This window comes from Periophthalmus magnuspinnatus, chromosome 23, assembly GCF_009829125.3.
Source record: "Periophthalmus magnuspinnatus isolate fPerMag1 chromosome 23, fPerMag1.2.pri, whole genome shotgun sequence".
Lineage (NCBI taxonomy): Eukaryota > Metazoa > Chordata > Actinopteri > Gobiiformes > Gobiidae > Periophthalmus > Periophthalmus magnuspinnatus.
The window spans coordinates 11,992,727-12,017,067 of record NC_047148.1 but is presented as its reverse complement, the minus strand read 5'-3'; the positions used below and the strand labels follow the sequence as shown (position 1 = coordinate 12,017,067).

The 24,341-nt window shown below is 37.8% G+C and overlaps 5 protein-coding genes and 1 non-coding gene across 6 annotated transcripts; 4 read left to right on the top strand and 2 right to left on the bottom strand.

The window, feature by feature from the left end:
• Positions 1-182: 182 nt before the first annotated feature.
• Positions 183-2,308, bottom strand: LOC117391312 (WASH complex subunit 3-like). Its single transcript, XM_033989081.2, has 7 exons — positions 2,145-2,308; positions 1,858-1,956; positions 1,713-1,778; positions 1,523-1,651; positions 1,312-1,431; positions 1,163-1,227; positions 183-1,084 (listed from the first exon to the last, which is right to left on the bottom strand). Exons 1-7 carry the CDS (start codon positions 2,193-2,195, stop codon positions 991-993), a joined length of 624 nt encoding a protein of 207 aa, XP_033844972.1. The 5' UTR covers positions 2,196-2,308; the 3' UTR covers positions 183-990.
• A 5,731-nt stretch (positions 2,309-8,039) lies between these two features.
• Positions 8,040-8,939, top strand: LOC117392169 (tetraspanin-7-like). Its single transcript, XM_033990187.2, has one exon. It carries the CDS (start codon positions 8,055-8,057, stop codon positions 8,904-8,906), a length of 852 nt encoding a protein of 283 aa, XP_033846078.1. The 5' UTR covers positions 8,040-8,054; the 3' UTR covers positions 8,907-8,939.
• A 3,071-nt stretch (positions 8,940-12,010) lies between these two features.
• Positions 12,011-15,789, top strand: LOC117391525 (differentially expressed in FDCP 6 homolog). The gene is made up of 12 exons (XM_033989348.2): positions 12,011-12,261; positions 12,815-12,955; positions 13,046-13,228; positions 13,432-13,662; positions 13,737-13,883; positions 14,000-14,108; positions 14,317-14,546; positions 14,639-14,746; positions 14,860-15,026; positions 15,170-15,368; positions 15,452-15,542; positions 15,617-15,789. Exons 1-12 carry the CDS (start codon positions 12,166-12,168, stop codon positions 15,787-15,789), a joined length of 1,875 nt encoding a protein of 624 aa, XP_033845239.1. The 5' UTR covers positions 12,011-12,165.
• Positions 15,790-16,184: 395 nt separating this feature from the next.
• Positions 16,185-18,023, top strand: LOC117391527 (malonyl-CoA-acyl carrier protein transacylase, mitochondrial-like). The gene is made up of 5 exons (XM_033989351.2): positions 16,185-16,721; positions 16,816-16,903; positions 16,979-17,196; positions 17,265-17,402; positions 17,734-18,023. The coding sequence occupies exons 1-5, from the start codon at positions 16,299-16,301 to the stop codon at positions 18,004-18,006; spliced, it is 1,140 nt and encodes a 379-aa protein (XP_033845242.1). The 5' UTR covers positions 16,185-16,298; the 3' UTR covers positions 18,007-18,023.
• A 1,396-nt stretch (positions 18,024-19,419) lies between these two features.
• On the top strand, positions 19,420-23,782 carry ttll1 (tubulin tyrosine ligase-like family, member 1). Its single transcript, XM_033989349.2, has 11 exons — positions 19,420-19,597; positions 19,670-19,829; positions 19,928-20,051; positions 20,177-20,385; positions 20,472-20,652; positions 20,730-20,867; positions 20,935-21,043; positions 21,133-21,276; positions 21,468-21,554; positions 22,035-22,198; positions 22,618-23,782. The coding sequence occupies exons 3-11, from the start codon at positions 19,939-19,941 to the stop codon at positions 22,745-22,747; spliced, it is 1,275 nt and encodes a 424-aa protein (XP_033845240.1). The 5' UTR covers positions 19,420-19,597; positions 19,670-19,829; positions 19,928-19,938; the 3' UTR covers positions 22,748-23,782.
• trnay-gua (transfer RNA tyrosine (anticodon GUA)) lies at positions 22,394-22,480 on the bottom strand. Its single transcript is given in 2 exon segments — positions 22,394-22,429; positions 22,444-22,480. It is a non-coding gene; the product is annotated as a tRNA-Tyr (tRNA).
• Positions 23,783-24,341: the final 559 nt, after the last annotated feature.

Here is a 24,341-nt window from a genome sequence, read left to right as displayed (position 1 = left end):
CTCGTTAAAATACTTCATGATAATTGGTATATTATCCTTAACAGCAGCCTACATTGCTAACTTGAGTTCAAGTAACTTAGTAACTTTTACTACAGTATGTTGTAACTGTGACACCTGTATGTTCAAACCATCCATTTCATTTTTAGATAAAGTAAAATAAGACTTGTAATAAATGAAAGTGTATTTATCCTTTAAGAGTTTTGTTAAGTTTTACACATTTGTCACATTTATCATCACACTCATCTTAACTTTGTTTAGCAATGCAAGTATAATATTATAATAAGCACTTTAGGTAAAGGATCACCACAGGATTAATATCGGTGAAGTAGTATCCAGAGAATATCCAAATTCTTATCCTGAATGTCCAAAACATTCCAGAAAAAATATATTTAAAAAAGTAGACCTCACTTCCATCAGCAGGTGTCAGTGTCCTGACTAAAAAATAAAGTAATAAACAATGAAAGGTGTAACTAACACTAATTATTATTCAATATGAAAACCTCTTCTGATGATAAGAAACTGTCCTTATATTTGCCACTTTTAAATGATTGATTGGTTGAGAGTGACAATGACACCAGGCCCCACTATACTGTCTACTCATTATAAAAAGGTACACACTGTTTAATGTCAATTGGGTAGTTGATGCACCTCTAAATATCTTTTCTATATAACTAGGTGATATACAAAAAATATTTCCTTGTATTGATCAATTTTCTATTTGATATTATTTTATCTTATTAAAAACACATACTCATGGTTTCCTTGAGTACTCACACATTTGTATCCAGGAGAAAAAAGCATTCTCCTCATAATAAATAAAAGTCTTCTAAAATATATGTGTTGTCAAAAACACACACAAAAAAGTATTAAGGGGTGAATTATACATTTGCATTATCTGATGATTGTACAAAGACAGTTCTTAACAGTCATTTCCTTTGTACAATCTGCATTCCTTTTTGTTAGTTGCTGTGACATACACCATTTTGGTAGTTAGTCACTAAAGGACGATTCACTATCTGAACTATTGACATCTTGATCATCAGTGCTCCCAGAAGCTCCACCAGGCAAAGGAGCATTTGGCGTGCTATAACATAAAGAAGTCAGTTTAGTTATGAACATTTTACATTGCACAACATAGGTATTTGGACAGTTTTGGACTCACTCAAGAAGACTGGGATCTAAACCCTCCAAGACCATTTTGTTTTTAATAGCCATTACAGGAACACCCTGTGCAGAAAGGCATTGTTGAATTGATACAGCTGTACATTTGAGCTATAATTTTTTTTATTATTATTATTTAATTAAACTTACCACTTGAACCATCTTAAGATAACGAGCATATTGTGGATCCTTAGCAACAGTTATCACATTTTCTGATATAGTCTCTTCGGCTTTCTGTGCAGTTGGCGGATCAGGTTCATTTTGAACAGCCTGTAAAACATACAATTTTCATGACATTCTTAACGTTTCTTAAAGTTTATTCATTTAGCTTTTTGTAGGTTTTACATAATGAAAACACAACCTCTGTGGGTGGTACACTTTCCACATTTTCTGTCTGCATGTGACTGGCAGGAAGACCATTTATGTTTGTATTTTGCCGCACACGGACTTCATTTGCTGTTACATCCTCAAGTCCAGGGATAGAGGAGAGCTGCACACAAAATGTGTTTAAATAACACAGTACTACACATTTGGTGAACATACAAACTTGCCTTGGCCTCCAAAATGCACAACGTTGTTTCTATCTGTTGTACGCGAAGAGAGATGTTTGCCAGTTTCTAAAGACAAAGTAGATAACTTAAATAAAATGATAATAAACCTTTGTTTCCAAGAACTGGAGAATAATAACCCACAAACCTCCTCACAGACCGTAGAAAAGCGGTTTAGAAATCGGACAGTGTGTACAATGAATTGATTGAGAAAGGCAATGGTTCTTCTTTGTTGAATAGCAGGAACCTTGGAAAAGCACAATTTCAAAGGCTTTACAGAAAATGTTAATATGCGGCACGTAGGTCTACTTTATAACCACCAAATGTCAAAGATAAATTATACAAGTAGCTCATATAATATTGTCTCATGTGTCTTCAAAACAAATGCACACAAAATAAATACGGATCCCTCGCTTTTAAAAACACTAGACACACCTTTGTCAGGTCAACACCAGAGCCAACTATAGGTAGACCGTCTTCATCCATATTTTATAGTATGATCATCTAGCGAACATTTTGCACACAAAATAGCAAGATTTAGGATGTAAGTCAGAAACGATTGATTTCACGTGACTACAATGTTGATGACGTTGTCTTCTTCTGGTCTTTTCCGGTCAGCTGGTGTGTTGTTACGTTGTGCTCCCTCTATCGGTGTGGAGATTAAGATGATGCACGTCTAACAGAAATGTAGAGCCCTTCAACATACAGCTCTGTAGGCAAACTATTGTTCCACAAGAAAAATACCTGGACTGCGAATATCTTCATTATTTTTATTACTATAATGTATATAGTACCAACAAAGTTATATCTTGTGAGTTGTACTGTTGCACGTTTTAAAATTTTGCACTGGTCAAATAAATTAAATGGCTTTATTTAAACACAATTTATCACTGAACACTTGAAAAATATTATTTTTGTAATGTAAGATAGTAACTGAGGTAAATATTTAGCAGTTTTACATCAATCAAGCTGCAGTTAAAGGTGGAAAAATAATTCATCAGTACACAAAAATCCACCCAAAATGGGACAATGCTTCTTTTCTGTTATGTCCAATCAGAAAGTAACATTATTTAAAAAATGATAAATTGGGATTGGCAAAATCATGTTAACTACATTTAAAAAACTGTTTATGGACTTTGACTCTTTTAATTCAGGGCATCTAGTTGTGACTGCACTTCTGTCAGGTGGCAATTCATGTGGGTTTTCAAACAATGACTGAGAAAAAGCTTTGTCGCACTGTGTACACTTGTAGGGTTTATGCCCAGTGTGGGTCCTCATGTGAACATCCAAGTGGTGCTTACACCCATATTTATGCCCACACACTGTACATGTAAATGGTTTGATACCTAGATGGATTCTCATGTGACAATCAAAATGAGCTCGTGTTCTAAATTTCCAACCAGTTGGACGGCAGGTATCACACTTGTAAATCTTGTTATGGCTTAATTCATGTTCTCTTAAAAACTTGTCAGAAAAAATCTTTCCACAGAGCCAACATTTGAAAGGCTTATCAATTTTGTGAGCATTATTGTGGTTTTGGAAACTATAAAATGACAGAAAAAAGTATCCACATGTTTCACAATAATGGAATTTTTGATGAATTTGCAGATATTTTCTTAACTCCTCTGATGACTCCAATTGTTGACCACAGACTCCACAGATGGCTTTTTGATTATCCAGATGACATACAGAGTGTTTAGTTAAGATCGCCGTGGACCTGAATAAAACCCCACACACTTTACAGATACAGCCGCTGTTGGTGCACTTCTCTAGGGATGGCTGTGGTTTTCTTCTTTTAAAATGTTTTCTAATGCCTATATAATGAGACTTGGCAGCATTGCTGTGTTCTTCCTTCTCTTTGTTCTTTTCTGGCTTCCAGTCCTCATTCTGGCCATTGTCATCTTCTTCACTCTGGGAAACAGAGTCCACCACAAACTTGTTGTCCAGATTATCTGTTGGATCACTGGTTTCTGATGGTGGTTCTTCAAAATGACTAGTGGGAAAAAGATCAAATATTAAGATATATTAATTACAAGAAATAATTTAAGTTTTAAAATCTAACCTTGTAGTGGACTCATTATGTGATGATGAACTGAATGTTGCCAATTCACCGGTGTTGTTATTGTCCTTAAAAAAGAAGTGAAATATGTTAAGTGATACATTTTTTCTATTTAATTAAATAAATATTAAATATTTTCTTGCAGGATTTGAAGGCTTGATAAAGCTTAACCTGAGTTACCCTAGTTGTTAACTTAGCTGATCCTTTGCTGTCAGTCAAAAAGGCCTCAAATGGTTTGTTTTCTCCAAGCTCAGGAAGAGTAGACCTGAGCTGACTAAAGAAGGCAGACCCACATTGATGGCATGGACACATTATTGTTTGAACTGGACTTTCAATCCTAAAAGTTGAAACTAATGACAATGCTACAAAATAAGTACAAGTTTAACACATCAAATTTAATGTTGTACCATTACTTGTTAGCTCAAAGCCAGGGACGTTCTGCAACAAACCAGTCGCAAGTTTCATTAAAGGTTTTCCCTTCATGTTTGAAGGCAGAAATTCTTTATTTTCATTTGGTTTCCATTCCCTATCACTGTCATTATGTTTAATCCATCTTTTTGGCAACCACTTGATTCTTTTGGTCCTAACGTCTTTCTTTGTACATCATTTATTTTATCATCATTGTGATGCTGCTCTCTGTGAGCAGGGCTGGACGCCCCTTGGCAGCCTCCCTGGCTAGTTTTCTTCTTGTCTTATTATCAACTTTGTCACTGTTGTGCCATATTTTCTCCACTTGATGATGACGGTCTTCACTGTGTTCCATGGTATATCTAATCTTTTGTAGCCTTCACCTGACTGATATCTTTGAATAATGAGATCCCTCTGATGCTTTGGAAGCTCTCTGTGGACCATGGCTTGTGCTGGAAAATGTGGGTACAAAAATGACAGGAAAAGCCTACTAGAACAGCTGATCAGAGACACTTTAATTCTTGACAGGTGTGTGCTGACTCCACTTTAACATGAGTTTGGATGTAATCGGTTAAATCTGACCACAGCCACACCCCCAGTTATAAAAGGGTGTGTTTTTACTTCACCTCGCTGAAAGATTTCTGTTTGTTTTTCAATCGCATTATACAGGTTATAGGTCACATAAAAAGTGGAAAATTTGTGAAATTATTTATTTTGATGTAATTTTTTTATATGACAAAAACCTGGCATTTGAACAGGGGTGTGTAGACTCTTTATATCCACTGTAAATGTCGACACCAACCTTTTCTGTTGAGGTTGACTTGAGGCTGCAGAATAGATCTTAGCTTAGACGAACCAACTTCTCCTTCAACGACGAAACTTTATGTTTACGTGCAGCAACGGCTAACACCACCACTGCCAATATTTCCCATAACATGGTCGAACATGGTCTCGATTACCATCTCTCTCAATATTTTTACTTCAGATTGGCTGCTCTCCAACTATACAACAAAATCTCCAGCTGTCTCTAGGTCGCAGTGATTCATTCGAGGCTGTAGGATCGCGTCTTGCTGTTTCCTCCTCCCTTTTTAGCAACAACATTTCATTTTCATGTTCATCTAACCTCCGTAATATTTCAGCTTTAGATGGTTGGCTCTCAGTCGCACAAATAAATACATTAAACGACTCCATTCCTTTATGAATTTGCACTGTCTGCGGTCTGTTTTGAAACGTGTGTACTGTCTATGGAAACTCTTCTTTTGGCTTTAATTGGCGATTGGCAGCAAACTTAAGATTCGTCATCGCCCCCTTCTGGCCTGGAGTGGGCAGCACTCAGTAGAACTATGCAGTTTATAGTTTGGCCCTGCGTGTCATCTACTACTGCCCCTCAGCACCTTTACGCTGGGATGATAGATAACTGCGTGACACTGACAGCAAAAACGCATCAGACAAATCCTGGATCAGAATGCAAATACAGAGGCTGCTTAAGTAGGTGCTATTAAACGTATGATTTATTTACTGAAGGTGTAGGCTTTGGTCAACCACAGAGAGCTGCTTATTGCCGTGTGCACAGCTGTAGACTAGGGGCATGTACCTCAGTCTGTGTATGAAGAAGGAGACTCAAATCCCTCTCCTATAGCTCCGAAGTGAGTTCACTCAGCCATGGACGTGGATGTGGAGGACGACAGGAGCTTACAGCGCTGACACGGTCATTTCAGTGCTCCCTCATGGCTTGCCATTGGTGATGAAGCCTTGTTATTTACGCACGAGCAGTAGTCCTACACCCAGAGACATTACTACTACTACTACTACTAATACTACTCTTACTATTACTATTACACTACTACTACTATTACTACTACTACTATTACTATTACTAGTACTATTACTATTACTATTACTACTACTACTATTACTATTACTACTACTACTATTACTATTACTATTAATACTACTGCTGCTGTTGCTATGGCTATAATTCCCCTTTTTACATATCATGTTATTTCATGATAATTTCTTATTGTGAATTTTCATGATCATTTTGTATAATGTTTTAACATGAAATTATCACGTAATTTCATGATAGTGTCACGTTAAAATGTGATTTTTCTAAGTACAGAATGGTATTTCTATGCCGCCGTAGTTGAACACACTGGCCGAACAGAACAGACTAGGCTAGAATACAAGAACAGAGCAACTGTGTAAAGCATTCTGTAAAGCAAAGTGCTTTATAGAATAAGAAAGACATTAAAATCACAATACAATAAAGCAAAACATAAATAATCATAATAAAATCAACAGAAAGAAAAGAGTGCAGAATAAAAACCTTACAGTCATATGCAGAGCTAAGGAGAACCTGGATTTAAACATTGTCACAGTAGAGGCCTGTTTCACATCTTCAGGAAGTTCCAGGTTTTAGCTGCATAAAGCTGAAACGCTGATTCCTCATGTTTAGTCCTGACTCTGGGCACCAGCAGGAGGCCGGCCCCCGAAGTCCTCAGAGTGTGAAATGGTTCATATGGCACTAACACTAACTGTCAGAGATGTACTTTGGTGCATGGAGAGACTTGTACACAAATAGAGCTGTTTTAAGGCCTGTTCTTTGTGACACAGGAAACCAGTGCAGAGACCTGAGCACAGGACTTATGTGCACGTACTAGTCAGGAGTCTAAAAACACTTAAAGTGTTTTATGTAATCTGCATTTTATGATTTTACTACGTTTAATTTCTTTCAAACATAGTTAACATGATTATATTTAAGATTTGACTAAAAATCTTAACTTTTTTTTTTCTTTTTCTAGTTTTGTAGTTTTGGTGAAGTTTTTAATTTTACTTACTGGTTGGACATTAGCAGCACACATGCATGCAGCAGGTAGGACACAGGCATATGTGGAGGTATGTTACCTAAGCTTAAAATGCACTTTAAACCATAGACATCGCTTCGCAGATGAACCTGTGTACAGGTGTAAATGTAATCTTCAAAGCGGACTATGCGCTGCAGTCTGTGTATGTCCCTCGCCCAAGTTTATCACACATGATGGAAGAGGCAAAGATAGACTCAGCGATGGACATGTAGAACTGCACCATCATCTGGCTTGAACCCAACCCAGTGTAAAACATGTGGTCATATTCTCTCATGACTGATGTCAGACAACACCTGCAAGTCTTTGGGTGAAAATGTTTTTTGATGATTTTTCTTTTTGTTTAATATTAGTTTTTTATTATTGTTTGAGTGGTTTGAAATCAATATCAGTATCATAAAATGTTATGTTGCCCATATCTGATGTCGCAGTTTCACAGGCTGGCATACTCTTACTTGGATGTCCCCTCAATGCCAAGAGATGGCACACATGAGATCCATCCACTCACTTTATATTTTGTACAAGAACACAGCAGCCGTATGCTTGCTGGTATAAATGTGTGGCTGTTATCTTTGAAATTTGCTCTATTGGAAACCATGCAAGTGGAATAATAGCCCAAACAAACAACTTATAGCAAGACAGCTGCGGATGCAGATAACTGAAGAGCACAACACCCATCATCCTGATTTACAGGGTAGCTGAGGTTGTGGTATTGAAAGCAGATTAATAACAATCCATAAAGGATGGTGAGAAGTGTGAGGACAAGAAAGAAGGAAGGGATAAAAATAGAGAGAGAGCTTAATTAAGGCAGAACCATCAGCTCTGCAATAACATCCAAGCCCATATCTGCATGTCCAAGCCCCAAAAGCCAAGCCTTAGATGGGTATTGTGAACTTGCAGTAAAAGGTTATTTACCTTTCCTTCTCTCTCTCTTACAGACCTTTGGCAATTCATTATTTACTGACAACATATTGCAAACAGGAGCACCCTCAGCTCCAGTAGTGTCTCTCCTTGTCTATGGACTCCTCCCAGGCTTTGCTGGCACCTTCTGTCCCTTCATCTTTTGCCCCTACACCCTCTTGTCATCCACTGGGAGTCATGCATTTTCTTCGTCTGGGACTCCTGGCTTTTAGCTGTCTTTTTTGGGCAGCTGGTTTAGCAATTTTTACATTAGGTGTTTGGGCTCAGATTTCGCTGTCTGACTTCATGCTGCTGTCTGCTAATCGCTACCCTAATGCCCCTTTAATACTTTTGTCCATAGGGGCTGTTGTTACTGCGTGGGGTTTTCTTGGTTGTCTTGGAGTGGCTGCAAACTTGCCCTATCTTCTTAGGGCCTATGGATTTTTTCAACTTGCTGCGCTTATTACAGGATTGACAGGTGGACTCTCTGGCCTTTTCTATCGTGAAGACATTGCTGGAGGATTTCGGAGTGGCTTACAGCTAGCAGTGGCCGGTTACACAGAGGATGAAGGTCGAGCAGACGCTTTGGATAGCCTGCAGAGAGCCTTGGAATGTTGTGGAGCCGAGAGTTGGCGTGACTGGTTGTCCTCAGACTGGGCTATTCAACATGTTGCCTTTCCATCTATTGAAAACGGCACCTCTGTTTCCCTTCCAGATAGCTGTTGCATAAAGCGTAAAGGCTGCAGGAACCGTCCTCTGCCGTCAGGTGACACTGAAGGAGTAGTTTCTGCTGGAATCCACCCTCATGGCTGTTTCCGTAAAGTCTTCAGTTTAGTCAATGATAATGTGTTCCATATTGCAGCTTCTGTTTTAGGACTGGCCCTTACCCAGATAGGAGGCATTGCTTTAGCTTGCATGCTGGCAAATAGAATTAAACCACAGCAACATGAGCGAGTAATAGGACACTGACACATTCAAAGCAACAGATTACCAATTCTGTAGATAATATTGCCAGTATCGTCATGTTGGCTATGTGATTCTAGAACATTTGCATGAGTTGATAATATAGATTTAGACATGTGAACATATTACATCTGAGACAGTAGCATGGCATTTAGAAAAATGCATCTGGGTATAAACATTTCCAAAGTTCCTGTGTTTTGTATTGATAAATGTGTGGATAGTTCTTTCCCAGTAAGAACTTAACATGTGAAGGAACATTGTTTGGCCAAATATGTTTTATTTCAAAATAGTGTGAGTGTAAATTTGCATTGTAAAATCTATCTTATGTACCGTTACATGAATGATGTCTTGAATTTCCTGTGATGTAATCCTGATAGAAGCTGACTGTTGTTTCCTTATGGACAATCTGTGTAGCATGTCATGTTTTTGAAAGACAGAATATATTGTAGGAATAGGAATTGTAAACATTATTAATAATTGCAAATAAATTGTACAGAATCTTTTATAGATGTCACTGTAAATGTTAACCATTGTGTGTATTTGAACTAATTTTAATTTTAATTCCTGAATTGCCATGCAGTAGGCCACCTTAATCTAATTAATTACCATGTCAATTGTAAAGCTAATATTGAAACCAGTTTTCATCAGACCTACTGTGTGACAGCTAAACTACGCTTGCATTCTCATGACCTGATTATTCTATTGATTAGCCTGCAAGGCATGTGGGTCTTTGCTGTGTCCTTGGTTAATGTACTTTGCTGCCAAGAATTTTAAACGCACTGAACGTATGAAAGATCACAAACAAGCTAAGTATTGAATCCTAATCAAACTTGGGAAATAAGATGACCTCAGACCACCTGTTCATCTTCAGGTCGTTCTGTACAACCATTTGCCTTTGTGCTTGGTAAAACAGAAATACAAAAGTTAAGAACAAACCTGGGATAATAATCATATTAAAGCCACGAGCAGCAATGTTGCACCCACCATGGTCTTGCGACTGCCTCTGTGTCACAACCGCCCTTGAATCGCAACTGCCCCTGAATTGCAATGCCGACTGCCTGGGATGCCTTTCTCCCTTCCTCACAGCTACCCAGGCCACTATCTGCTCTTCACCCTATTTCCATAGTGAAGTGTGTCAGTTGAGGTATACTGGTGTGGTCCAGGGAATTGAACCAGCAATCTCATGCATAATACATGAGGTTCCAATGGTGTAATTGATTTTTTTGACTGAAGTGACCTAAATAATGTCTGTGTCAATTTTGAATCACTTTGGACTTTGCGTTTGTGATTCATAGAACCATAGTTACATACGTAACTCTCATTATACTAGTGGGATCCATGGGTTGGAACTAGTAATTTTGTGCATAATAAAGCTACAGTTTAATTTACTTTTTCAATTGGCATGACCTAAATAATGTTTGTGTCATTTTTCAATAACTTTCCATAAAATCATTTCTGTCTCTGTATATAGATATAGAAGTCAAATATGAAATAGTGGATGTTTATGTTCTCACAGCCAAAATGATGAAGAAGAAGGGGCGGAATAAGGTCAATGTGATGTTTGACTGTTTGATATAGAGTATTTAGAGTATTGCACCAATTATGTTTTTTGATTATCCTCATGTGTGCCACCACTAGTGTAAATTTCATTTTCCTAAAACAAAGTACATGCATCTCTCATCCCATAGAGGTCACTTAAAAGGTGGCACTGCAGAGCCAATTTGAGTGGGCCATGTAAAATATTGTTATGAGAATTAACTTTGCTCTAAGCTGGTTCACTCTGACAACTTTGGTGTTTCTCCTCTCTATTGCGTGATTTGCGTGAGTCAGAGTGCTATTCATTTACAAAGGGAGCTTTGGAGGGCAAAACTATACAAAATGGGGCATGGGTTTCATGGACTTTTCTGATAAAGTGCACGTAACAGAATTAGAATTAGAAAGTTGTTTTTTTTTTTTTTTTTTTTTCTATTTTTCTCATGCATTTGTATAGGTGACACATCAACATTGATCATTGTGTTTAAATGATGTGTGATTCCAATTTCAACATGGTTGGACTAAGCAGATGCATTTTTTTTTCGAGTCTTTGCGCCCCTGCCGGCCGACCTTGAAAAATGTCCCAATACCCCAGGCTGGTCGATCCTATACCTCCATGTCTCTTCATCGATGTTCAGGGAGCATCATTGGCTCGGGCCAGTAAAGCCTACAGCTCTAAACTATGTAAAACAATTAGACTCTGCAACTAGCAGGCCTACCTGAATATAAAAGTATTTTCTGGCCATCTGCTTGTCCTCACTGGATTAATATTGTTTTGCCTGAAATGTTCCACTTGGCATTTCACTTGTATACCTCCAAGCTAGTGACACCACCAGGTTAGGTCAGATCTGTGGAGAGGCAACCCCACTCACAGTAAGAGTGCTTGTTTTTCAAGCTAAATTCTTAATCAGTAGGAACACCTGTAATTTACTAAATGTAAGTGAGAGTTCCTCCATTACACAGATTAGTGCACCTTTAAACAGAGACCTAGACTGGTTTAGAGCTCAAAAGTACCTCATAAAACAGGTATTCTTAGTGTGAGCAGGCTTTTCTCCTTAGAGATATTACGTTTAAGGCCATACTGTTGAATATGGCATAGCATTAACATCACCACAAAAGTTTTGCATTGCATCTTTAATTTATAGGCTTTAACCAAGAAGGATCACAACGTTTGACAATGGTGAATAAGATAGATTATAATGATCTGACAGTTCAAAATATGAATTATATGAAAAGGCTATCGTAAAAGAAAAATACTAACATTACAAACAGCCTAAAATTGATAGGCAACGTGTTTGTCTACAGATTTAGTTCTGACTTAAAAAAAAAACAAAAAAACAAAAAAAAAAAAAAAAAACTAAAAAAACAAACAAACAAAAAAAACAAAACAATAAAGCAGTAGCTTGGCTACAGAAAGCCCACATCGGGTAAAAAGCGACTTGGGGTCATTTATGAATGCTTTTCGGCATGTCTAGCCTGAATATCCTCCTAATCCCTCCTACTGCATGGATTTTGTTTATGTTGGGTAAGGTGTGGACTCCTCCGCCCTCTATCTGTCCCTGCATCTGTATACTTTTGGCGTGTTTGCAGTCTGCACAGCGCTGCTCTGCCCTACATTTAGACCATTAGGCAATTCTTACCGTGGCCGCTGAGGTTCGCTCACCCATATGACCGTGTCAAAAGCCCGAGCGCTCCGCTATGCTGCTGTTTTTGCGCACGCCACTGTCTCCAAATGGATCTAAAATCAGAGCTTCTCAAATCCATCTGGTACGCGTTTACGTCGCTGGACGTTGAAAAGTGTGGAAAAGTGTCCAAGTCACAACTTAAGGTAAGTATTGTGATTCATTTTTCTCATTGCTTCAACATATTGTGTTTGCAGGATTTGCATGTGGTTTACTTGTCCCATCAAAGACTCCATTTGATTTTGGAAATCATCTGATAAGCAGCTATAACTCATGCTACCAAGACAATAAATGGGACAAGAACTAGATTGACTGATAGAGCTTAAATCGAATCGAAATTAAATGTTTAGCCTTAAGTTTAGCCTTTCTGTAATGTGAATGGTTTTATAAGTTTGGCAGCCAGCAGCCAATATTTCAATTTCTCAAATATTCAAATTCTCAAACCTGCTGGCAAATGCAATCGTTCAGCCCTATATTGATCTGTCAGGAGAATTTCAGATACCCAGTAGCATAACATATTTGTCATTTGTCAAAATGAGCTTGTGTTCAGTCCCTACATGCCTGAAGAATTTAAGGAAAACTGTCTTGACATGCACAGCTGAGGCCCACTTGTCTCAGCCTGAGAGTCTACATTTAAACATAAAACAAAAGTAAAATAAAGATTGTGGTCATTTTGAGTTGTTGAATTCTGTTTGTTAGGTCCTTTCCCATAACTTATACACTGTCCTGAACATTCCTCATGACCCTGTGGCCCTGGAGGAGCACTTCCAGGATGATGATGATGGGCCAGTGTCTAATCATGGCTATATGCCCTATCTCAACAAATATATCCTAGATAAGGTAATTTTCATTATTGACTTGGCGTAATACAGGAGGTAAAGTCACAAATAGGCTATCATGAAGTTTGACTTAAAAAAAAATGTTTTTCAGGTCAAAGAGGGAAACTTTGACAAAGAAAAGTTTGATGACCTTTGTTGGATGATGACAATGAAAAAGAACTTAAGAGGTGTTTTTCATGGCGGACTTCTATCTCAGAAAGACTGCTTCAAGCTTTTCTGTTTATTCAATCTACTGTCAGAAGATCGTTACCCACTAGTCATGATCCCTGAAGAGGTAGGCCTCCGAAACCAGTCACCTCTACTAAACAGCACAGTAATTAAAACACTGTGATTATGTATTTGCTGATTAACTTATTATTATTATTTCTTATTGGGATTCTTCTTCCAGCACTTCCACTTCAATGTTTAGTTCTTATGATCAAAACTAAAATAAACTGCTTCCAGATTCTTTATAATATAATCTATGGTCATATTTAGCTGGAATATCTGCTGAAGAAGATTTCAACTGCAATGAATCAGGAGTGGGATGGGAAGTTCTTTGAAGACTTATTATCCCAGGACATAACTGTGCTGGATGAAGGCATGTCTGTGTGGGCCTTCCTGGAGCACATGAGTAAAGGGCAACTGCTCAGAGTGACCAGTAAAGAGGGCTTTAGTCTGGCTTTACATGAGGTGTTTTTGGAGATGTACCACAATGTCCTCAAGCGGGTCAGTGTTTTTCCTTATTTTTATATGTGCTTTTTGTTGCTTTTTGCTAAAGTTACGCTCTGTCCTGTTTGTAGGGTTACATGTGGAAAAAGGGCCATGTTCGCAGGAATTGGACTGAGCGTTGGTTTGTGCTGCAGCCTTTCTCCATGGCATATTTTGTCAGTGAGGACTTAAAAGATAAGAGAGGCGAAATACTGCTAGATAAAGGCTGTTTAATTGAGGTTAGTGAATCATCTGGATGTTGTATGTTTTTTTTAGTTTCTAAAGAACTAGTTACTTTACTGTACTGTAGCTACTCAAACATGTCTCTGAACATTCTGATTCTTTATGTTTTTAGAGTATTCCAGACAAAGAGGGAAAGCGCTGCTTATTTTGTGTCAAAACCAACAATAAAACCTTTGAGATGAGTGCATCTGACCAGAAACAGAAAGTCGAATGGACTCAAGGTGATAATGACTGTACACTCTAACTTTTCAACTAGCTCAAATTTTATGTAGTTGATTACACTGTTACGTCAGTGTAATAAGTAGTTAAGAATAATAAAAGAAAGCCAATAGAACATTAAGACCCAGTTGCACCAATGCAAGAAAGCGAAAAGAAACATATAGATATAAGACTCATTATATGATGTTTCTCATGTACATTTTTGTGCAGCCATACAGACTGCCCTGCGCCTCCAGAATGAGGGGAAGGCCTCTCTTCACTTTGAACTGAAGCTGAAGAGGAGAATTCAGCGTGAGCACAGCCAACAGCAACGGAGTCGCAGCGCCCGCAGCAGCTGCAGCAGCAGGAGCAGCCAATCAGATGAGTCTAATATCCAAGACATTGAAAAGATGGACAAGGAAAAAGACAGGCAGGATCTGGAAATAGAGAGCATTATTAAAGTAAGAAAGTGTTCAGTTTGAATATATATGACTCAGGAATTGGTTTGAGTTTCAGGAGACGTTTACATGAAAGTCTTTGTTGTGTCTGGTAGCATGCCCGTGAACTGGAAACCAGACGAAGAGAGGCAGAGGAAAAAGAGAGAAAGAAACAGAGGGAAGTTCAGATGGAGTTGGAGAGACAGTTGAAGGATGCAGAGATGGTAGGTTTTGTTCTGATTATTCACGTTACAAAATAAGTATATTTTTACCACATTGTTAAATTCAGGGATAGTGATGATTAGTCCAGTGAAGTGTTTCTGTGTGTATACGGTAGCTCAGAGACAGCCTACAGGCAGAAATGCAGGAGAAGGAGAAGGAAGCAGAGCAACAGAAGAAAAGGATCCTGGAGTTGGAGCTGACACAGCGGCAACTGGAGGCAGCCCTCAACATGGAAATACAGGCGCGGCTAGAGGAAGAGAGAGCCAGACAAGAGCTCCAGAGGTAAGAGATTATCATTATCAATTTGCTTCCAAAACGGTTGCACTTCCTTGGTTGATTATTGTATTGTGTTTTTCGCTTCTTAATATTTTTTATTAGAGTTACATTACTGCTATTACTAATAACTAATTTAATTTCTTACTCAGACTACTACTGGAAGAGGAGGCGAAAAGGAAGCAGTTCAACCTTCTCCAAGAGCAGCAAAGGGCTTTGAAAAGTCTCAGCCCCATTCAGGAGAATACAAACAATGTAATGGAGCAGGGCACACCTTCAATCCTTCACTCTGCCTCCAAAGAACTGCAGTATCTACAGGAAAGTCGCCAAAGAAGCCATCAGCACCTTGAGGTAGGCAGGGCTTGAAACAGATAATGAAATTGTATTATATATTATAACCATAAACCATAATACATACTCTGTGTGTCATTCAGGAAGTACAAGAGAAGCTCAGAAATGCAAGTCAGCATGTACGGCACTGGAATGTCCAACTTAATCGCCTTATGACACCTATTACCCCTGGAGGTGCTTTTATATATTTTTTTCTTTACATTCCACTCTTCTACCATTTCTTATTTGCGCAAATATGCTTTTTTCAGAACGCTTGGAACATCGCCTGTCCTCAAAGCTTATGTGTCCCAAAAAAGAGGGTGCTTTAGCCAGTAATGAATTTATCAGCAAATTAAAAATCAAAGGGCAAATCTCAGAGGACAAAGAACATTTGGAGGAGCAGATGGGAGCTGCAAACCTGTCAGATGGCTCCGAAACATGACGAGAACAAAATAATAAAAAATAAAATTGGTGATTAGGTATCATACTGTAATTTTTGTTGTTTATGTTATTGGAACAAACAAAAAAACTTATATTCTGTATTTATACTCATAGTTTCTTGTTTCAAAGTTATTTTGAATAAAACAGCAATTAAACAAGCAAATGTATGTACCAAAGCCTGTTGTTGTACAGCAGAGCATGTGCTCATGGTTAATTTGTTTAAAAAAAAAAAAAAAACATCTAACAATTACTGAGCTGTTTAATAACATTTTTGACACTTTTATGTTTTAATCGCAAAAGACCAGTGGTGGCGCTGTGGTATTCACGTGGTAAAAATCACCCGGAAGCGACTTTATGGCACGAGTTAACGACATAAACAACATGGCGGCCACCATCCTATGTCATGCCTATTCACATTATACATTTTTATCTTTATAACTATGTGTGACTCACGTTTAATCGTACGGGATTGATTTATCATACTCAATACCATCTCAGGAGCATTGCCTCATGTTTTCGTCCGCTATCCGTTGCCTGAGTCCGACTCCTAAAAGGAGACTCCAATGTGTCTTCTCGTTGGTGAGAGGATTGTCAAGTGAACAGCCAAGCTCCGGTCCTGATGAAGCACGTAATACCACTGCAAATGGAGACACTTCTGCGATTAAACTCAGACCGCGAAAAGACCCCAGTCACTGCTCCGTGCTGCTGTTCCCCGGGCAGGGCAGCCAGTTTGTGGGCATGGGACGAGGACTTCTGAAGTACCCCAATGTCAGCGAAATGTTTACTGCAGCCCAAAGAATCCTCGGATATGACCTGTTAAGCCTTTGTTTGGAAGGACCTGAAGAGGAGCTCATGAAAACCGTACACTGCCAACCTGCTGTATTTGTCATTTCACTGGCAGCTGTAGAGAAACTAAACTATCTCAACCCTAAGGTGCCTATATCTTAGCCTACCCTCACACAACTTTATCTAAATGTATTTCTTCATTGAAATGCCTGATAATAATAATAAATGTTTCTCTTTCAAGGCCATTGAGACATGTGTCGCTGCAGCAGGTTTTAGTGTTGGAGAATTTGCTGCGTTAGTATTCTCAGGGTCCATGACATTTGAAGAAGGTAAATCATTTTTTTATCATATTCACTACGTCTTCTTCAAATAGCATAATGTGTAACATATGTCCTGTCTCTCAGCTCTATATGTGGTAAAGGTGCGTGCTGAGGCTATGCAGAAGGCTTCAGAGATGGTACCCAGTGGGATGCTATCAGTGATTGGCAAACCTCAGGCACAGTATAAGTTTGCATGTCTACAGGCCAGAGAGCACTGCAAAACCCTGGGAATTGATAATCCTGTGTGTTCTGTGGCCAACTACCTATTCCCTGATGCCAGGGTCATTGCTGGACATCAACAGGTACATTTTGAGCAAGCTTGCATCAAGCAACTTACTGAACTTACTGAAATAGAAATCATGTTTTTTAGGCTTTAGACTTTCTACAAAAGAACTCCAGGCAGTTAAATTTCATGAGGACCAAAGTGCTTTCTGTCAGTGGGGCTTTTCACACAGAGTTGATGGAGTTTGCTTTGGCACCACTCAGAGAAGTACTCCGCCAGGTGGAGGTATGGCCACACTCCTCTAAAGGAAATGTTATATATTCATAGCATTTTTGATAAATATTTATGCACTCTGTCACTGATATTAGGAAAAACACTTGGCCAGGTATCTAATGTGAAAATACTATAGATTGGCTGTGGGAAGACGCTCTACATCACATATACTTATTACCTAATAAAATTAGACGAGACTATACAATTAATCATAAAAATTGTATAATTGCATCACTAACGGAAGGGATGAATTTGACAGTTTTTTGTGGAAAACTCTTCTTACTAGATACAGTAGATTGCCACATCTCCTGTTTTCAACCTTATCAGATTTTGATGTTTTTAGGTGCGTCGTCCAGAGATCAACGTGTACTCAAATGTGGATGGCAAACGCTACATGAATGAGACCCATGTCCGGAAACAGTTGGTGAAGCAGCTTGTGTCGCCAGTGAAATGGGAGCAGACTTTGCATGAGATCTATGAAAGGACACAAGGACATTTGTTCCCAGACACGTATGAAGTTGGTCCTGGAAAACAGTTGGGTGCCACGCTTCAGAAATGCAACAGGAAAGCTTTCAAAACATATACACAAATGGATGTTACTGACTTGGAAAATTAAATGGGGAATTTCTTAAATATGCTTATATTTTTATTTTAATACAGTTAGATACATGCATTTGCTTTAATCATTATTAAATAATTTAAATTGTGTAAATAAGAACATTCAACTGAAAGTTATTTAAGTTTATTTTACATATGTCAGAAAATGTACCAAAAATCCAGTTCTCTTTATTTAATTATATATGCTGTTTGTATCATTTTTGGGATCTTCTGAAACCACTGATTCTATTGAAAATACTGAAAACTAGAAACATTTCATTTCACTATTTAAATACTATTTTAGTATAAACAAGCAAAGTAAAATGAAAAACAAACAATGCACAAATAATAAAAACCTTCTTAATGCCATTTAGACAAACTATAATGCACAACACAGGGCCACAAGAGCCACTGCCGCCACTGTTTCATGAGTCCAATCAGTGCATGCCACAGGATTCCAGGATATCTGTGTATGAGTCAAACAGACTGCTCATTATTTATTGACTGTATACTCAGAAAATTGCACAACATTTTTTTTTTACCCAGTGCTGTAGCGTAATCATTGTGCCTGAAATACCTCACTGTTGCAGGCAAGCCTTTCAACACCCGTAACTCATTTGTGTCATTTTTCTAGTAAAAGAATATGTTTCTAATATTTTACCAAATAATTGCCTTATTAAGAGCCTGGGCTGTTCTCAGATTTAGGTGAAAGGCTGGTTGTTTGTTTTGGTGTTTTATGGTCCACTCCCGGTGCAGCTCTAACTGACGCAAACCAGAAGTCAGTGTACGTCACAACACCCTCACCGATCCTGAAAATTTCATTATTCACTCATTATAGCTGTGCATTTAAACACCTTCATCTGTTTTTCATAGCATGGAATTATGAGGCAATTAGATTATTTTTAGATTAAAGATGTAAACAATTAGTTGCCCGAAGTTGGTCACATGATCCACAGCCATCCTGAACAAGCTTACCTCATGTGATGCTTAAAACGGACACCGCCCTGTAATAATAACAGCAGTACTGGAATTGGGAACGTATAAATTGAACTTTAGTATATATATAGGCTTATAGATTTATATAATAGTTTCCTGCACATGTAGTAGCGTCCATCAATCTTTGCTCTCAAGGAACTGCTCCAAAATTACTACTGGCCATTCCTTTATTCACTTGAAAAACGTGACCAGCAGTCGTTGTTAAGTGTTTATCTCTTTGTTATATATCGGTATGTGTTGTTTAAATTCATTAGGATTCACAAATACGTCAAAGAATATCAAACTATGTTTGTTTATGTTGTATTTTCTGATGAACTGTGACAGGGTAACAGTGCCCTCTGCTGGTTAGTCCCAGTAGTGTAATGAGGTAATGCAGTGGGCGCACCGTGTCCACGGAAACGGTTGCTATGTTTCCTAAAACCAAGCCCCTAATGATGAGTTCAAGAGGTTTGCCGCTTGTGCATCAACGTCGTTGTGATCATTTTATGTCATATTTTAGTTGAATTTACATCGCATAACGCGTTCTGAAGCTTTTATTTTGAAGATGAGTTTGACCACCTTCTTGGTTTCGTCACTGTCTCTACAAGCTGACGCTTAGCGTTAGATCAATAAATGTAAGTAACTGTTAGCTTTTTCTTGGCAGTAGAACATCTTAAACAACAAATAATGATAATATCGCTTGGAAGGTACTTTGCGGTACCAAAATTATTGCAAAGACAATGAATATCCTCAAACGGCATCCTTGGGCGAAGCTGCTGCTGTCCAATGTGGATTGGGAGTCTGCTAACTGAGTCAGACCAGCTAGCTGATGCTGATGACTGGCTATTTCCTTGCATTGATGTATTGGTATGTGTAAACTTATATTGTACAGAAAATAATTAACTGTCTCGCAGTGGCATCACTATTAAACAATTATTTCACATTGTTATGTGCTCTTAATACAGTGGGGGGCACCATGGCTGGTAAAGTAAAGTGGGTAACAGATATTGAGAAATCAGTGCTTATCAACAACTTTGAGAAGAGGGACTGGGTTCAAGTCTCAGAAAACGAGGACTGGAACTTCTATTGGTATTTTTACTTTGCCTAGTCATAACATCAGAGTCATTAACTAAATAATAATGTGTGTGTGTGTGTGTGTGTGTGTGTGTGTGTGTGTTTTTTTTTTTTTTTTTTTTTTTTTTTTTTTATCACAGGATGAGCATCCAGACTATCAGAAATGTGTTCAGTGTGGACACTGGCTACCGTCTGTCAGATGACCAAATGGTTAACCACTTTCCCAATCACTACGAGTTGACACGAAAGGACCTAATGATTAAAAATATTAAACGCTACCGCAAAGATTTGGAAAAGGAAGGCAACCCATTGGCAGAAAAGGATGAGAATGGAAAATATATTTATCTGGGTAATGAAGTATCTTTTACCTCTATATTTAACTACATACTTTAATTAAATGTATTTCTAAAATATCAAAATATTTTTGTTCTGTAGATTTTGTCCCAGTGACATTCATGCTTCCTGCTGATTATAATCTTTTTGTGGAAGAATTTCGTAAAAATCCATCCAGTACATGGATTATGAAACCCTGTGGGAAGGCCCAAGGCAAAGGCATCTTCCTCATTAATAAACTATCTCAGATCAAAAAGTGGTCCAGAGATAGCCGCACTTCCACGTAAGTTCAAAGCAACTGTTTTATTCAGCAGAATATAAACAATGCTCACCTGGTTGTTACTTTTATGATTATTTCAGGTTTGTGGCAGCATCCAGTGGCAAAGAGGCCTATGTGATCTCCCTGTATATAGATAATCCCCTGCTTATTGGAGGAAAGAAGTTTGATCTACGTCTTTATGTTTTAGTGACAACATATCGGCCGCTCAAATGTTACATGTAAGTAGTAATGTGTATACACAATGAAAGAGATGTGCACGTTTCATATTCTGGTTTCTTTTTCTAGGTACAAACTGGGCTTTTGTAGGTTCTGTACAGTAAAATATACACCCAGCACCAGTGAGCTTGACAACATGTTTGTTCACCTTACTAATGTAGCCATTCAAAAACATGGGGTATGTTTGTATTTTTTACACAATTAACATAATTTAAAAAAAAAATTTGTTAGACAATAATATGGATGTTTTTTTGGTTTTTTTTGCAGGACGACTACAACCATGTCCATGGGGGTAAGTGGACAGTCAGTAATCTCCGTTTATACTTGGAGAGCACAAGAGGAAAAGAAGTAACAAATCGACTGTTTGACCAGATCCATTGGATTGTGGTGCAGTCTCTAAAAGCAGTAGCTGTAAGTAAAATAATACAAATCTTGACTTGTGAGATGAGGTTCTCAAAATGTTGACGGGGAGATTCATTTGTGTTTTCCAAGAGCGATTTTTGATTATTATTAAATATAGTAAAAACATTTTACTATCTTTAATCCAGACAAACATGCACATTTTATCACCAATGTTTATTTTGATTTATTCTCTTCCTTAGCCTGTTATGAACAATGACAAGCACTGTTTTGAGTGCTATGGGTATGATATCATCATTGACGACAAGCTCAAGCCGTGGCTGATTGAAGTGAGTACATGTACTTAAGTGTAATCTTCCCGTTTAAACATCAACATGTTTGTTGTTTTAAAAAGTGTATATCTGACTATTTACTGCTAATTTCCAAACTAAAATACAGGAAAAAAAACATATTTATTGAAGAGTTAATGTTTGACCAAGCCCTTAGATACTTAGCATATTTTTGCTTTAGTTTTGTGTTCCTTTCCTCCTTGAGTGTTGAGCAACTTCAGATGCCCTTAAGGTTAATGTTTCTGTGTGTCTGCAATGCCTGTGACTTTTTCCATGAAGTATATAACTATTTGTTTTATTCATTGTTTTAGTCAGACTGCAGTTTTACTATGGCATGCATTTATATATAATTAAGGTTGTAGATCTATGTAGGTTCTGCATACATATATTGTCCATAAGGCACACATACAATCAGTTTACCACTGTCCAGCGTGTACTAGACTAATATGGTTTAAAATACTAATGCGTTTTTCACTGTAGGTGAATGCTTCCCCTTCACTGACCTCCAGTACAGCCAATGACCGTATTCTAAAGTATAACCTCATCAATGACACTCTGAACATAGTGACGCCCAACGGGGACATGCCTGACTGCCGCTGGAACCGCAGTCCCCCTCGAGAAGCCATGGGCAACTATCAAGTTTTGTGAGTAGCACTGCCCTGTTTTGTGCTGACAGGGAAGATGTTGAACTTTGTGCCTGTTTCCATATGAAAGAGGGACAAAAGCCCATTAATTGCATAGACATTAATAATAATGTTAAATATGCAACATATAAGAAAATACAAGTAGTACAAATTGTAGTATTGACCCACAAATGTACAAAATATTTTAAAAGTATGTCCTTCGAGCCGGATTTGAACCAGCGACCTAAGGATGACAGCTATAACCTCTACAGTCCTCCGCTCTACCAACTGAGCTATCAAAGGCTCCCCCATCACAGCCTGTCAGCTCATGTTAGACTAGGGACCACACAGTTGTTCTAGTGCATGAACTGTTGCATCATTGGACACCCATTTAAAGGAAGATTACAGACCCTTCACCTGTGTTTCCTTTGTGTTTTTAGGTATGATGAGGAGCAGGCACAAACAGAAAATGCCGATCGTGACCTTAGGAGCCGCTCAGGTCAGTCACTGGGTTCAAAAGGCAGCAGGGGGAGTGCAGGGGGCCGACCCACTACTGCTACCTGGAAGTGAAACTGTTTTTGAGGACTTTTTCTCAAAAACCTCTGGGGCCATGGTGGATACAAAATATAGACTGCTTTTGTTACATCTAACTGTACAAATAACATTGTGGAACATAGACAATTTTAATGACTGTTTTTTTTTATATCAAGTTTGGTTCTTCCTAAATGTCATTATGAAGCCCATTGCCACTCCAAAAACACTCTGACTCCTATTCTACTTATGGTGAATCTGATTAAAAGTCAGTACGTCACTATATGTACCACCACTCAGTGGCAAACTACTGAATGAAAAGAAAGATACGATGAAGAAATAATCTATGCATGAGGCTCTGGTACCTGCATTTCTGACCATGTTTTGCCAACACAGGTGCTAATAAAAAATTCTACTGACTTTCCAGAGACCAATGAAAAAACAGTGTATGTGCAAGATAGAGATATTGAGATAATATTAATTCTATATTTCTTTTTATTATTTACATGTATGCGAGTGGAGATGTGGAGATTGATTGTATTTAACTTGCTCTTAACTAAATTTAATTTTGCATTGACATGGGCAAATTACACATTACCTGTATATAAATATGTCATTATTGTTATTTACTTATGAAATAATCATTCATTGGATCTTTAAACATTGGACAATATATGTGTTTATTTCTTTTAGGCCTATAAAGTAGGATTTTTATGCAGCATTATAATTGTGTTAATGGCTTTTTGGATACACATTTTGTACAGTGTAGATTGCTTAAAATAATTGTTTAGTATTACCAGAAAATGTCCATCATTGTATCTTTTTTTCTATAGTTTAGAAAATGTGAATCTTCCCTGAATATACCCTGTTTTAAACACTGTAGCAGATTTCTTCATCAGTTTAATATTTCTGGAATGAAAATAAGTCTGCCTTTCTTTCTGTGACATTGGCATTGTGGCCCTCATATTAACAGGGAGTAGAAGTCCCTGTAGCAAATGCCCATTGACTAACTTCATTCTTTTTTAATTAATATGTTATTGCTGCCTTGAATAATAAACATTTAAATACTTGTCAATAGTTGGAACCATCTGTTGTTGGTGTGATTATAAGGGCCACTGTCTCAAAACAGATTTTCATTTTCACAGTAATACAGTTAAACCCCTCAGTGGCCCCCAAATACCCCACAGAGTTGACCATGCCACAGAATAAAACAATTTTAACGGAAATTGCATAGTTATAGACACATTTTCAAAATAAATGTCTAAATTGTGTTTTAGATAGAAATAAATTCTCATCAGACGCTAAATGCTAGAACAACCATTGCTATTTCACTTCCAAGACCATACTATTGGATTTAAGAAAGTTTTTTTTTTGTTTTTTTTGTTTTTTTTGTAGTTTTATTTTTTAGCTTTTTGTTTCAGACACTAAAGTCCAGAGTTTTAGGTTTCTCTGAAATGTCAAAATAAGACCAAGAACGGGTAACTATAGCTATACAAGTCCCATTTTTACGGTTAATCACTAGAAAAAGTGGATTTGCCGTTTAGTTCCTCTTTAAAATGAATGTTGCGTTCAACGGTTAATGCTAGTTTTATTTTGGTGAGTTTTACCGGATGTGCCTTGCTGCTGTGCGTAA

Bases quoted from the DNA above. Each gene is read 5' to 3' on its own strand.
- LOC117391525 (XM_033989348.2), top strand. From the start codon at position 12,166: ATGGATCTAAAATCAGAGCTTCTCAAATCCATCTGGTACGCGTTTACG. The intron at 12,262-12,814 runs GTAAGTATTGTG...TCTGTTTGTTAG, and splicing joins TGTCCAAGTCACAACTTAAG to GTCCTTTCCCATAACTTATA. The intron at 13,229-13,431 runs GTAGGCCTCCGA...GGTCATATTTAG, and splicing joins TAGTCATGATCCCTGAAGAG to CTGGAATATCTGCTGAAGAA.
- LOC117391527 (XM_033989351.2), top strand. From the start codon at position 16,299: ATGTTTTCGTCCGCTATCCGTTGCCTGAGTCCGACTCCTAAAAGGAGA. The intron at 17,197-17,264 runs GTACATTTTGAG...CATGTTTTTTAG, and splicing joins TCATTGCTGGACATCAACAG to GCTTTAGACTTTCTACAAAA. The intron at 17,403-17,733 runs GTATGGCCACAC...TGATGTTTTTAG, and splicing joins AAGTACTCCGCCAGGTGGAG to GTGCGTCGTCCAGAGATCAA.
- LOC117392169 (XM_033990187.2), top strand. From the start codon at position 8,055: ATGGACTCCTCCCAGGCTTTGCTGGCACCTTCTGTCCCTTCATCTTTT.
- ttll1 (XM_033989349.2), top strand. From the start codon at position 19,939: ATGGCTGGTAAAGTAAAGTGGGTAACAGATATTGAGAAATCAGTGCTT. The intron at 20,386-20,471 runs GTAATGAAGTAT...TTTGTTCTGTAG, and splicing joins TGGAAAATATATTTATCTGG to ATTTTGTCCCAGTGACATTC. The intron at 21,277-21,467 runs GTAAGTAAAATA...TCTCTTCCTTAG, and splicing joins AGTCTCTAAAAGCAGTAGCT to CCTGTTATGAACAATGACAA.
- LOC117391312 (XM_033989081.2), bottom strand. From the start codon at position 2,195: ATGGATGAAGACGGTCTACCTATAGTTGGCTCTGGTGTTGACCTGACA. The intron at 1,957-2,144 runs GTGTGTCTAGTG...TGCTTTTCCAAG, and splicing joins CTGGTGTTGACCTGACAAAG to GTTCCTGCTATTCAACAAAG. The intron at 1,085-1,162 runs GTGAGTCCAAAA...TTTATGTTATAG, and splicing joins TTAGATCCCAGTCTTCTTGA to CACGCCAAATGCTCCTTTGC.